At 58.6% G+C, this 12,321-nt stretch overlaps 1 protein-coding gene across 11 annotated transcripts; it reads left to right on the plus strand.

Annotated features, from left to right (window-relative positions):
- The first annotated feature begins 535 nt into the window (after nt 1-535).
- On the plus strand, nt 536-7,620 carry ULK3 (unc-51 like kinase 3). 11 transcript variants are annotated; one of them, XM_008522240.2, is made up of 16 exons: nt 536-780; nt 1,461-1,601; nt 1,684-1,804; nt 2,354-2,460; nt 3,223-3,366; nt 3,590-3,655; nt 4,206-4,361; nt 4,541-4,646; nt 4,875-4,915; nt 5,142-5,244; nt 5,379-5,443; nt 5,530-5,608; nt 5,687-5,727; nt 6,087-6,134; nt 6,365-6,431; nt 6,552-7,620. In XM_008522240.2, exons 1-16 carry the CDS (start codon nt 679-681, stop codon nt 6,566-6,568), a joined length of 1,404 nt encoding a protein of 467 aa, XP_008520462.1. In that variant the 5' UTR covers nt 536-678; the 3' UTR covers nt 6,569-7,620. The 11 variants fall into 11 exon arrangements, with proteins under 11 accessions (XP_008520462.1, XP_008520460.1, XP_070477209.1 ...); XM_008522238.2 differs by having other exon boundaries at nt 2,354-2,458; nt 3,573-3,655; XM_070621108.1 differs by having other exon boundaries at nt 562-780; nt 1,761-1,804; nt 2,354-2,458; nt 3,573-3,655.
- The last annotated feature ends 4,701 nt before the right edge of the window (nt 7,621-12,321 follow it).

A 12,321-nucleotide genomic window follows, 5' to 3' on the forward strand; every position in this document is an offset into this window, starting at 1 on the left:
TGCTCCAGCAGTGGGTGAGGGGACAGTCAAGATGCTGCACGTGGCCACCCTGCGCCATGGCTGGTCTGTGACAGGCCAAGCCCCTCATCCTTGGGGATGAGCCCGTTCCTGAGAAGTCTGCTTGGCCTCTTCCATGGGACTTTCTTGTCCCACTACTTTCACTTTCAGAGCTGCTGGTCTTGGGGGGAGGGCACCTCTTTGAATCTCCCCCTCCCCGTGCCCCCCGCCCTCCACCACACGCACCTGGTGGGCCGGGCTCCTCTCTTCCTGCTCTCACGTGGGCGATCTCTGGGGTGCTAACCCAGCCTGGACGGGATTCCCTGGGTGATCTCATCCGCTGGCCTCTGCTCACTTCCGTTCGGCCCGCAGGGGCCTCAGGATCCGCAAATGGATCTTGCGGGGACTGGCGGAACATGTGATTTCCAGTGGGGGTGGAGGCCGTGGATGCGCACAGGAGCCGCACCTGGGGCACCTGGAGGGGCGGGGCGCGGGGCGGGGGGCGGGGCGCGGGGCGGGGGGCGGGGCGCGGGGCGGTGGGGAGCCGGCGCCCGGCTCTGCGCTGCACTTCCGGCGGGCGGCGCTGGGGGCAGCGTGGGGTCCGGCCGGGCGGCAGCTCGCCCTCCGGAACCCGGCGCCGGGAACCAGGAAGCGCCTGGCGTCGGGCGCGGGGCGGCGGGCATGGCGGGGCCCGGCTGGGGTCCCCCGCGACTGGACGGCTTCATCCTCACCGAGCGCCTGGGCAGTGGCACGTATGCCACGGTGTACAAGGCCTACGCCAAGGTGGGTGCAGGCCAGGGCGCCCCGGGGCTCCTGTGCGCGGCAGGAATCCGGGGCACGAGAACTTCCAAGGGCCCGGCCGCCATGCCTGCCAGACCCTGAGCAAGTCCAGGTGGGGGCCGGGCTGGGAAACGAGGAGAGGCTGGAGTCTGCGGCCTGCCACGTCCCAATCTGACCTTCGGTGGAGGAGGCCGGAGCTGACTCCACCCGTTGGTCTTAAAAACAAACACACACACACACACACACACACACCCCTGTTTTGTGTAGAGAGACCTCGATGGAGCCTTGGTGTCAGTAGCTGAAGAATAGGCTCAAAACAGGGAGGATAGCTGGTGGCCTGGAAGGGTGTGGGATAGGGTTCTAGAAGGCTGGACCCAATTAGGAAGCAGACTGGGCAGTTCTAGAGTATTGAATGACATGCCTTAGCGGAGGCAGTCTAGAATACAAAGACATAGATTTTTGAGCAGAGGATTGGAGAACGAACGGCAGGCAGAGTTGGAAAGCTAGGATTTCAGAATCTGGTGCTTCATTGGCCTGAGAAGGGGAAGCTGGGAAGCCTGGATGCTGGAGAGAGTGGGTAGGCCCAGTGAGAGGGAGAGGGGCAGAGGGAACCAGAGCCCTTCTGGCCAGGCATGGGCCCTAGCCCTCTCAAGGCAGAATCTACAAATATCCTATCCACCTAGAAGGACACTCGTGAGGTGGTAGCCATCAAGTGCGTGGCCAAGAAGAGTCTGAACAAGGCATCTGTGGAAAACCTCCTGACAGAGATTGAGATCCTCAAGGGCATTCAACACCCCCACATCGTACAGCTGAAAGACTTCCAGGTGCGGGCCTGGGGTGGGGCCACTCCCAAAGGGGGCTGGATAAGGGACACTCTTCAAGCTGCCTCTCTGCCTCTAACCACAGTGGGACAGTGACAACATCTACCTCATCATGGAATTCTGCGCAGGGGGTGACCTGTCTCGCTTCATTCACACCCGCAGGATTCTGCCTGAGAAGGTGGCTCGTGTCTTCATGCAGCAGTTGGGTAAAAGCCTCTGACCCCAGCCTGACACCCCTTCCAGTGATCTCTGCCCTCCCATCCCACCCCTGCATCAGGCTTAGAGCCCAGGCACTCTTAGCAATTGCCTACTGTCCCAGCTTGCTTTAGGGCTTCATCTTTCCCATGTGCCCATCTCTGGCCTAAGGATGCTGTGAGGGAGACAGAGGGAGGAGCCCCATCTGCACGTGGCACATAATATAAGGACCTCATAGAACATTCCAGGGCCCAGTGGGTGGGACCCAAGTGCTTTACCAAGGAAAAGGGCAAGAGCCTAAAGAGCTGGGGCATCCAGGGAGGCTTCTGGGAAGAGGGGAGCCTTGTGAAGGGGCTCAAGGGAAGGGAAGGAGGTCACTTAGGGTGGGGGTAGGGCAAATTCTTAGAAGTGGCAGGAAGCTGGTCTTGAATGTAAAGTATTCAGGAAACCAGCCAGGCCAGAACTAAGGTTGTGCAGGCAGACGTAAGCCTGGGGAGGCGAGAGGCAGGTGAGAGATGGGCTCCTCTGACCTGTTTCTGTTCATGGGTCCTATTCCTTAGCTAGTGCCCTGCAGTTCCTGCACCAACAGAACATCTCTCACCTGGATCTGAAGCCACAGAACATTCTCCTGAGCTCCTTGGAGAAGCCCCACCTTAAACTGGCAGGTGTGAGTCTGGAACGCAGAAATGAGGTTTGGAGGGTGGGTGTGCAGGGTCTGCCTCTGCCTGGGCTTACTCAGCAGCCCCGGTTCTCATGGAACCCTCTGTTGAGTCATCAGATGGCAACAGGCTGGGAGATCCAGGGATGGTCCCCATCACCAAAAGGTAGGACCTTTCTCAGGCTACCCACACTCGACTCCAGCATTGTAATAGATGGGGTCATGCTTGGCCTAGGGTCAGAGTCAAGACTCAGTGTGTGACCAGTCTCAGGGCTCAGTGTGTGACCAGGGTCAGAACTTGGTCTGTCCCCAGAATTGGGGCTCAAATAATGACCCATCTATGGCAGTGTTGGAGGGTGTGAGGTGGGGGAGGAGGTGGTTATGGGCCCTGATAAGATTTGGTCAATTGACTTGAGGCTGGAGGCCAGAGGGCATGGTATAACCTGAACTTGGTGGAGCAGTGAGGGAGGGTCTGGCCCCTGGTGACCCCTCATCCTCATAGCTGGTGTGATCAGGGTGGACTTCCTAGGAAAAAAGGTTCCTTAAGGGACTGTGGAGGAGAGGTAAGATTTATGCTCCCAAAGGAAGAGGTAAAAGGATGTTACAGGCTAATCATGAGAGAAACAGCATGAACACAGTAGGGAAGTAGCATTAATCCTGGTGAGTCTAGAGGGCATGGAGGAGCCCTGTGCTAGAGCCCAGGGTGAAGCTTTAAGGCCAGGAGCAGAAGCAGCTGGAATTTGAGCCCTGCTTCCGGCCTCTTGCTTGCAGACTTCGGCTTTGCACAGCACATGTCCCCCTGGGATGAGAAGCATGTGCTCCGTGGCTCCCCCCTCTACATGGCCCCTGAGATGGTGTGTCAGCGGCAGTACGACGCCCGTGTGGACCTCTGGTCTGTGGGGGTCATCCTATATGGTGAGAGCTCTGTCCCCTGGCCCTAGCCCGAGGTTTGCATGGTGTGTCCTCAGGCCTGTGCCCTCTGGGCCACTCCTGAAGGGTTCTAATGAGAATGCTGGCCCAGGACCACTGCTCTGAGGGATGTTAGGCTGCCTCTCCAGGAGTGGGCCAGGCCAGGCTCGACCCTGTCCCCTCCCAGCCTGCCCTCTGCCTCCCTTCCACAGAAGCCCTCTTCGGGCAGCCCCCCTTTGCCTCCAGGTCGTTCTCGGAGCTGGAAGAGAAGATCCGGAGCAACCGGGTTATTGAGGTGGGTCTTGCAGAGCCTTGGCACCTGCAGGGTTGGGGGACAGAGGGATTCAGGGCCCTGAGGTTGGAGACCTCACTTCCACCAGAATGGTGTGGAGTGCGGGCTCCAGGCCACCTTTGTGGTGCTGGGGGCATGCTCTAGACTGGTCAGGGCTACATTCAGTTCCAGGGACCCAGATTAGTCCATTACAGGGAGCAAAGGGCCTGTCCCCCAGATTGTTGCAGACGCCCCTGGGGAGAAGGCCAACACAGAGCCAGACCCAGCTTTCCCAGGAGGATAATCCCGGGAGGGGCAAGCACCTGGAAACAGGGTTCTAGGACAGCTGAGTGTTCCACTGAGGGCATGGGCAGGAGCCAGGGGGAGGAGGCTTGCCTTTCCCCTGCTCCATTACCCTGGCCTGTCACTGTTCCTCCTGGGTCTCAGATTCTCCACCTGTCAAACATGTACCTCAGAGGCATCCCAGGACAGGGTGGGCCTGACGGGGCCCTGGGCTGGGGGCTGAGGTGCTGGAGCCCAGTGTGATCTGTCCCCCACCCTCCTCTCCCTACAGCTCCCCCTGCGGCCTCCGCTCTCCCGAGACTGCCGGGACCTGTTGCAGAGGCTCCTAGAACGGGACCCCAGCCGTCGCATCTCCTTCCAGGACTTCTTCGCCCACCCCTGGGTGGACCTGGAACACATGCCCAGTGGGGAGAGCCTGGCACAAGCAGTGAGCAGGCCCATGGGGATGGGGTGGGGTGAGGATGGGTTGTGGGTCTCATCTACCCCTTTCAGTGGTGAACAGGTGACTTGCCCAACAGGAGGCAGAGGGTGAGCTCAGGAGACCTCTCTTCCTGCCTCATGGTGAGCATGGGAGTGGGCATGACTCCTGATCTGCCCGTCCCCCAGACCGCCCTGGTGGTGCAGGCTGTGAAGAAGGACCAGGAGGGGGATGCTGCAGCTGCCTTGTCTCTCTACTGTAAGGCTCTGGACTTCTTCGTGCCTGCACTGCACTGTGAGTGTCTGGAGCCCCTGGTTGCGGCAGTGGCGGTGGCGGGGGGGGAGGGGGCGTCAGCCATAGCTGCAGCGGATGGATTCCAGAAGCAGCTGCCCATCCAGAATTTTGTGGGAGACAAGGCAGAAGGTAAATCTTGGACTGGTGCTTTTGGGGATTCCAGAGGGTTTGGTGTGGGCAGAGGTCCTCTCGCTCCACATTCCTCACATAAACCCTCACTTTCTGCAGACGAAGTGGATGCCCAGCGGAAGGAGGCAATTAAGGCAAAGGTGGGTGAGTGAGAGTCCACTTGAGGGCGAGGGATCCTGGGCCCCCTGTGGACTGGCTCTCTTAGAACTGGAACTTCTCCTGGGAAGAGGCCAGGCCGGCCTCGGTTGGCCACTGACATTACAGGTTGGGGCAGTCACTGAAGACCCAGGGGAAGAACTTGGAGGAGGGTGCTGGCGAGGGAGGCAGGCTAGGACAGCCCCTCCTCAGCCTCCTGTCCTCCTGCAGGTGGGGCAGTACGTGTCCCGGGCTGAGGAGCTCAAGGCCATCGTCTCCTCCTCCAATCGGGCCCTGCTGAGGCAAGGGGCCTCTGCCCGAGACCTGCTCAGAGGTAGGCCTAGTTCCTGGCTGACCACCAGCCCCCAGCGACTTCCCTCCAGCCTGAAGGGGAGGCAGGTTGGGGTAGGGTCCCTGAGACGAAAAAACAGGCTGCTCCCCTCATCCTGAGCTTTTGCCCCTCCTCAGAGATGGCCCGGGACAAGCCACGCCTCCTTGCTGCTCTAGAAGTGGCTTCAGCTGCCATGGCCAAGGTTTGTACCCAACGGGAGGGATCCAGGTGGGGCAGGGGGCAATCCAGGTCATGACCCTAAGTGACCTTGTGTCCCTGTGGCTGCAGGAGGAGGAAGCTGGTGGGGAGCAGGATGCCCTGGCCCTATACCAGCATGGCCTGGAGGAGCTGCTGCTGCTGCTGGCAGGTGAGGCCCCGCCCACATCACCACAGCCCCGAGCCCCGCTGCCCTGCCTTCACCACTGCGCCCTCCCTCTCTTTGCAGCGGAGCCCCCAGGCCGGAGGCGGGAGCTGCTTCACACTGAGGTGCCCACTAGGGTTGGGAGGGTTGGGAGGCTTCCTCCTTCCCCTTTTACCCTGCTCTCATCTGGGGAACCTTCTCGGGTTCCCTTGGGGTGTTCCATGTCTAGGAGTCAGACCTCCCAGACTTGATAAGTCAGTGGTCCCGTGCACTCTGTCGGGGCTCGGGTGCTCAGGTCAGGGCAGTGGGCAGGCAGGATCTGGGAAGCTGGCCCCAGAAAGGCAGCTGGGCTGCTGCAGTTGGGGAGCTTCCTGGAAGAGTGCAGATGAAGGACTTGGGGTTCTGGAGAGCATCAGGGGTGAGAGGGAACTCCCACTGAAGGCCCTCTGCCCCCCACACCCATGGGCATGTCTTCCCTTGGCAGGTTCAGAACCTCATGGCTCGAGCTGAATACTTGAAGGAGCAGGTCAAGGTGGGCATATGGGGGGCCATGTTGGGATGAAGCTGTATGGGTTCTGCTTCCCTCTGCCTGTGGCTTTCTGTCGCCCGCTCTGCTGTGTGTGTCTGCCTCCAGTCTCCTGAAGGCCTCTCCATCGCTGTCTCTGTCCTTCGCGTACTCGGTTGCTCAGCGGCCATTCCTTTTGGCTCCTGTCCGTGTCTCTGGCTGCCTCTCACCCACTGTGCTGCCTTTATGTTCCACAGATGAGGGAGTCTCGCTGGGAAGCCGAGACCCTGGACAAAGAGGGGCTGTTAGAGTCTGTTCGTAGCTGTGAGTCTTGCCCTGGGGTCTGATGCTCCACCCAGGGAGGGGTGAAGGCTGGGGTGGCCCTGGATTCTGCCTCTCTTGCCAGAGACCTGAGACTGACCCTCCCCGTTTACCCCTCCACAGCTTGCACCCTGCAGTGACCTCAGAAGGATGACTGGACAGACCGCGAGCCCCCTGGAGCTGGGGACACAGTCACCCAGGCTGACGCCCAGAATTCCGTGGCCCTCTGCAACACTGCAGAGCAGCCTTCCTAGATGGGCAGCTCTGAGTCCCCCACATCCCAGGGTCCCCAGCACCCCTCGCGGGTCAGATGGCCCATGGTGTGTGCTGGGGGCGCTGGGCCTTGGCCCTGGGGGAGGGGAGCAGGGCTCTGTGAGAAGAGTGTTTCCTTCATGTGACTTGTATTACTTGGTGGTGGCTGGGCCCTGAGGCTGTCGATTTGGGGGCATCAAGCCTTCTGTTTTTGATCTGAGAAAAAGGCAAGGGGCTCTCACCCCCTCCCTGCCAGCTGGCAGCTGCACCCCTGTCCTTCCTGGGAGCCCTTATTGCCTCCCTCCTTGCACTGGAATGGGGCACTTCAAGACCCCTCAGGGACCACCCACCCCACAGTATGTACTCAGCCCTGTAGAACTCACTGGTCTTCTGGGAGCTGAGCCCTGTCCACCCTCTCTGTATTCTAAGATAATCCTTCAAGCATGAAAATAATCTTCTTTTTAGGGGTAGGACCAATCTGAGAAACCCATGCTTTGTTCCTGCCCTGGCCCAGGGGGTGCAAGGGGAGGGTCCTCAATCCTCATCCCTCCCACCTCCATCCTCTTTGGGGAACACCCTACTTGCCACAGAGCTGATTCTGGCCTGGGAGGAGGCATGGGGGTGGCCTGACCATCAGACTGTGGCCCGGCAAGGCCCTTCCCCTCTCCGCCTGGAGCTCCACGTCTCCAGTGGGGCTGTGAATACCTCCTCAGTCCCCTGTAGGGACTCTGAGGAGGAGAGGGTGACTTTAATCTGAAGAAGAATGTACGCACCTGGAGTTACTTAGGGGTTTCTTTTAAAAAATCACAGAGGGTGTGTGTGTGAGATTTCTCTCTGCCCTTAAAAGCCTCCTTGGGGCAAGAGTTGTCTTTCTGCCCTGCAGGTGGCTGGGCTTGGAGAATGTAATTCATTGTTTCTCTATTAAATTATTTTCTGACGGTGTGCTTCTCTTCCTGCCCTGGGGGAAAAAGGAGAGGGGGCCCCTGTGCAGAGGCTGAGACTGGAGGGGCCCCAGGGAAAGCTGGGTAACTTGGGGAAGGGCTGGAGAGGCCACGGGGTGGGGGGGAGGGGGGTGGAGGCAGTAACAGCCACATCTGCCTCCTGCCCGCAGCTCCTGGGGGCTCAAGGAGAGTCAGGCTGACCAGCCACCATTCCTGTCTACCACCCAGGGGACCACTGGGGAGCCGGCAAGCATAGGCCTGGGAGCGCGCGCAAGGCCCTTCCTCTGCACCTGGAGAAGGGTAGGCTTCTGTGAACGCTCCTCATGCTCTGCGCACCACATACTCCCTTGACCTGGACAGAGACCCCTGGCCTCCTGGGCTGCTGAGTGAGCAGTGAACTGGACTGGGAAAAAGGGCATCCTCTAGGGTGTCTTGTGCTCATACCCCGCCCCCCAGGACCCCCAAACTGGGGTCGTTTCCAGCAGGCCCTTCTCCCCACCCAGCCACCCTCCTACCCAGCTCTCGGTCAGAACAGCACTCAGGAGAATCTTTGGGGACTTAAGGGAGGGGCAGTCCATCGCCAAGGCAGCAGTTCCTTCCTCGGCTTAGCAGAGCCCACCACATGCTCAGCCTTCCATGCCAAGATTAAAGGGCTTCTGTACAGAGAGGGAAATACGCTAGGAGAGACCTCATTTCCCCGAAGCCTGGTCGTTGGGGGGCAGTGTAGAGCAGTGGTCCAGAAGGCGGGAGGCGCAGCTAAAATCCTGGCTCTGCCACTTGGCCCAGAACCTCGGGACCCATTGATTAGCCAGTTTCTCAGTAAAACAAGGATGAAGATAAAAATGCCCCATGGGAATTTGTAAGGATTAAATGAGTTACTGTACATGAGGCAGGCACATAAGAATTCAATAAAATGTTATTTTCAGATCTAGGGAGAGAAATGTACTTCAGATTATCTCTGAGAATGGGCTAGATGAAAAAGCCTCAATAAGTAAAATGAGGGAAAGGAAGGAGAGGAATGAATGGAGCTGGTGGGTGACAAATGGAGAAGACTGGGTGGGAGAGCGGGAATGAGGAGGGACTGGCTGAATGACTGACGGGCTAGGAGGATGACAGGTTGGAGGATTGGCCCACAGACCTCAGTTTTTTTTTTGTGATATCTGCACTGGCTGGCTGAGAACAGGCACCTGAAATTCCTATACACGTGGGTGCAGGGAGGAGGGGCCCCCTAGGGGGACTGGGTACAGGAAAGGGCTGGGAAGTTGAGGCCAGTGGAGAGGACCTGGGAAAGGAGTCTCCCTGGGCAAAACGTATAGATGGCCTCCAGGCTGGTCCTGAGTCCAGGCCACCTGCCAAGGAGGGAGGCAGCCCAGCCAGAGGGTGTGGGGCTAGTGTTCTCTCTCTCTCTCTTCCAATGGCAGAGGCCTTGGGAAATATACTAATCTGCTTTTTAAAAAATAAATTTTTCCTCCCTGGGGCGAAAGTCTCACCTTTTACACTTTGCAAATGCCCAAGCAGGGCAGACAATCCCCAGCAATGTCTGGGTGCTTCACTCGCCCTGTCCTCCCACCTCCACTCAGTCCCCAAGCCCAGAGCCAGCACTGGGCCAAGCTGGGGGAACACCTGAGCCCAGGCCCCTCTCTCCCAAGGGGCCAGCCCTGGGAGAAGCAGATGGGCTTCTGGAGCAGAATGAGGGACCCAGGTGTCCCTGTGCACAGTCTACCCCTTCTTTTGCTAATTGCAGAAGTGGGGAAGGACATAGAGCCTTGGTTCCTGTAGGATGTCATCTAGAAGGTCTCTTGGTCCCCAGAAGCCAGCTGCCATCCCAGCCCTCCCTGAGAGGGGGAGGGCCCAACCCTGAGGCTGGGGCATGAGAGAAGGGGGCATGTCAAGGACCACTTTCCCCAGAATAACTCACATCCACACCTGTATACTCAAAATCCCACAGACACACAAACACACAGACACAGACACTAACAGGCCACAGGCAGCAGACACATACAAAAATACTGAAAGTCACATACAAGCTCACAGCCCCACGCAGATCCCACACAGACTTAACCTCATGGTTATACACACACATCCCCAGGCACGGGTCCTGCTGAATAAGGGTGAGGCAGCCTCAATGCTGCTGCTCCCCTGACCCAGCCGGCCTGGCTCCCTTGCTGTCCCCAAGCCTCAGTGATTCTGGGAACAGCTATGCCTGGCAGGCATGGGGTTAGAGGCAGGACAGCAGGCTGGCTCTTTGGCTCCTTCCCACTCTCCTCACAGGGGCTTCCCACTCCTAACCCAGCCTCAGGCTTCAGCTGGGTCAATAGGCACTGCCAGCAGCTCAGTCTCAGCAAATGAACATTCCCCCAGAAGTCCCCAGCGCCTGCTTGCCGGTCCTGGCAGGGGAGAGGGGCGTCGGCTGCAGTATCTGAGGAGGGACCATCTGGCCATTGGGGAAAGGGGAGATCCTCTGACCTCCAAACCCCTCACTGTCCCCAGGTCCTCCCAAGGACCAACTGGCCTCCAGAAAGTCACTTGTTCTCTCTGTACCCTAGTCCCTCTGGGAACTAGGCCTCAGCTGTCTGGATGGGTGGAAGGCAGGAGAAGGGACTGGAGCCAGGCAGAGGCCAGGGCTTGCTACCAATCTCCCTGAATTCCCCTGTATTGCAGGGGTGAGGAGGAGCAGGCCAGCTGTCTTTGCCATATCTCTCTTCCTGAAAGGGGGGGTGGTGGTGGAGGGGCTATCCCCTCACCTTTCAATATTTCCTGTATCCTTAGACAGCCGCCAAGGGTCAGAAAGAAGAAAGAAGGGGGAAGGAAGAACAGGAGGGAGGGAGAAGGCCTGGAGAGGTAAATTCCTCACTCTAAACTGTGGTGCCCTGTGGTGGGACTTTAATCACCATGAAAATGGAAGTTTTGGTGGCAAGTGGCTTTCCCTATGGCCCTCACATCACATCAGGTGGGTGGACCGACAGGGAGCAAGTGATTGTCTAAATAAGCGGGAGTAGAAAGAGGATGGGAAGAGAGCAGTGAGCTATGGTGGACATGCACAGGTCCTGAGGGCTCGGGGCTGGGGGCAGGCACAGAGGAGGCTCCAGCTTGGCCAGGTTGGCCCCTAGCTGAGGGCCTGGTGGAGGACAGGTATGAACTAGGAATGAGGCTGAGGGCTGGGGGACACAGATGAGAAGGATGTGGACTGACAGAGAAGCCCGGAGAGCAGGGAAAGGAAGGGGGGAGGCAGGGCGAGGCCAGCAGAGCCTGGGGACCCCTCAGCCTACCCTCTTGGCCGTCTCTGCCTGAGCCTAGGTGCTGTTCCTTCTGTCTACACCTCCCCTCCTCGATTCCAGGGATGTGCAGACAAGTCAGGGCTTCTTGGTGTTCCCAGGCTGTGAGGAGGGAACCAGTGTGGGGGTTCAGTCCCCTCCCACTCCCTGACCCCAGGCCCCAACCAGCCCGTTTTGTGAGGGGTCAGTGAATGCTAACCCCTAGCTTCCCCACAGCCCGCCTCCCTGCCTCTTTCACTCTGGGTCCTGCAAACCACTGAGGGGAAAGGGGCCTGTCCAATCCCATTAGGCAGAAGGCCCCTGGAGGGTGGAGTGCTGACGTGGGCCTTGCTGCTGATGCTGCTGAGGAAGCCCATGGCCCCCCCTACCCAGCCTGGGGCCCCCATATGGGTCTTCTCCAGCTCCAGGAAGGTCAGGAGGGGTTTTTGTCCAGCGATCACCCAGGGGGGCAGCCTAGGAGCAGCTCAGAGGCCTGGGCACCTTCCCCGGGGATGCTCAGGAGACAAGGCCCAGCTCGACAGCCTGAGCAGCACTGCCCCCATCCTGGGTCTGCGTCCCTCCCTGCCCTCACCCTCCTAATTCCTTGTCCTCACTTTTTCCTCTCTCCTCCTCCTGTCCCTTCCCATATTATCTACTGCACACGTTGTATGTTCCTTGTCCTTATTTTACAAAGGAGGCCTAGTGGAAACTCTGCCCCTTGAAACCAGACCCTCACATGGCAGTTTTGCCTGTACATCTTGGCTAGCTTCCCCGAGGCTAGTGCCAAGGGGGTTCAGGCTCTGCCTGTAGCACCTTGTTCCTGCTCAGGCCCCTGGGGTGGCCTGCTTGTGGAGCCTCCTGGTTGGTTTCCTGGACCCTTTACAGGTGAGCAGGGTGAGATTTGGGCTCTCCATTTTTTTAAGAATGAGTTACCATTTATTGATATGGTCTATTATGTGCCAAGGGATTTACAAATGGTCACCCTTTGAAACATGTAGTATTATTATTTTGGGTAAAGGGGATCTTCATTTTATAGGGGGGTAACAGGCTGAGAGAGGGAAAAGAACCTGCTCAAAGTCACATAGCAGTGCCAGGGCTGGAACGCAGTTGTCTTGTCTCCTGTAACACCTTTCATCTCACAGGTGCCAGAGACAGTTGTGGTTGAGCCGTGACCCTTCCTGTGGTCTCAGGTAATGGCCCAGAGGCCCACCTTCCCCAGGTGCATCCCTATCCAGCTGGCTGCCACATTTTCCTCAAAGCCCAGATCTATTTTGTCTGGCCCCAGGCTGGACCTTGCCTCACTTAGGGCCCTGAGAGGGTAGAGTTTGACATCTTACAAGGGCTGGCGCTCCTATGAAGCTGTGGGTGAGGAGGTAAGGGACACCCCTCCAAAGGTAAGGGAACCCCAAGACTCCTGGAGGTCAGTAAGAAGTAGGAGGATAGGCA

This window comes from Equus przewalskii, chromosome 1, assembly GCF_037783145.1.
Source record: "Equus przewalskii isolate Varuska chromosome 1, EquPr2, whole genome shotgun sequence".
In the NCBI taxonomy this organism is placed as follows: Eukaryota; Metazoa; Chordata; class Mammalia; order Perissodactyla; family Equidae; genus Equus; species Equus przewalskii.

Coding starts and splice junctions, on each gene's coding strand:
- ULK3 (XM_008522238.2), top strand. CDS start 679: ATGGCGGGGCCCGGCTGGGGTCCCCCGCGACTGGACGGCTTCATCCTC. Junction 1,602..1,683: donor TACAGCTGAAAGACTTCCAG/GTGCGGGCCTGG, acceptor CTCTAACCACAG/TGGGACAGTGACAACATCTA. Junction 6,135..6,364: donor ACTTGAAGGAGCAGGTCAAG/GTGGGCATATGG, acceptor TATGTTCCACAG/ATGAGGGAGTCTCGCTGGGA.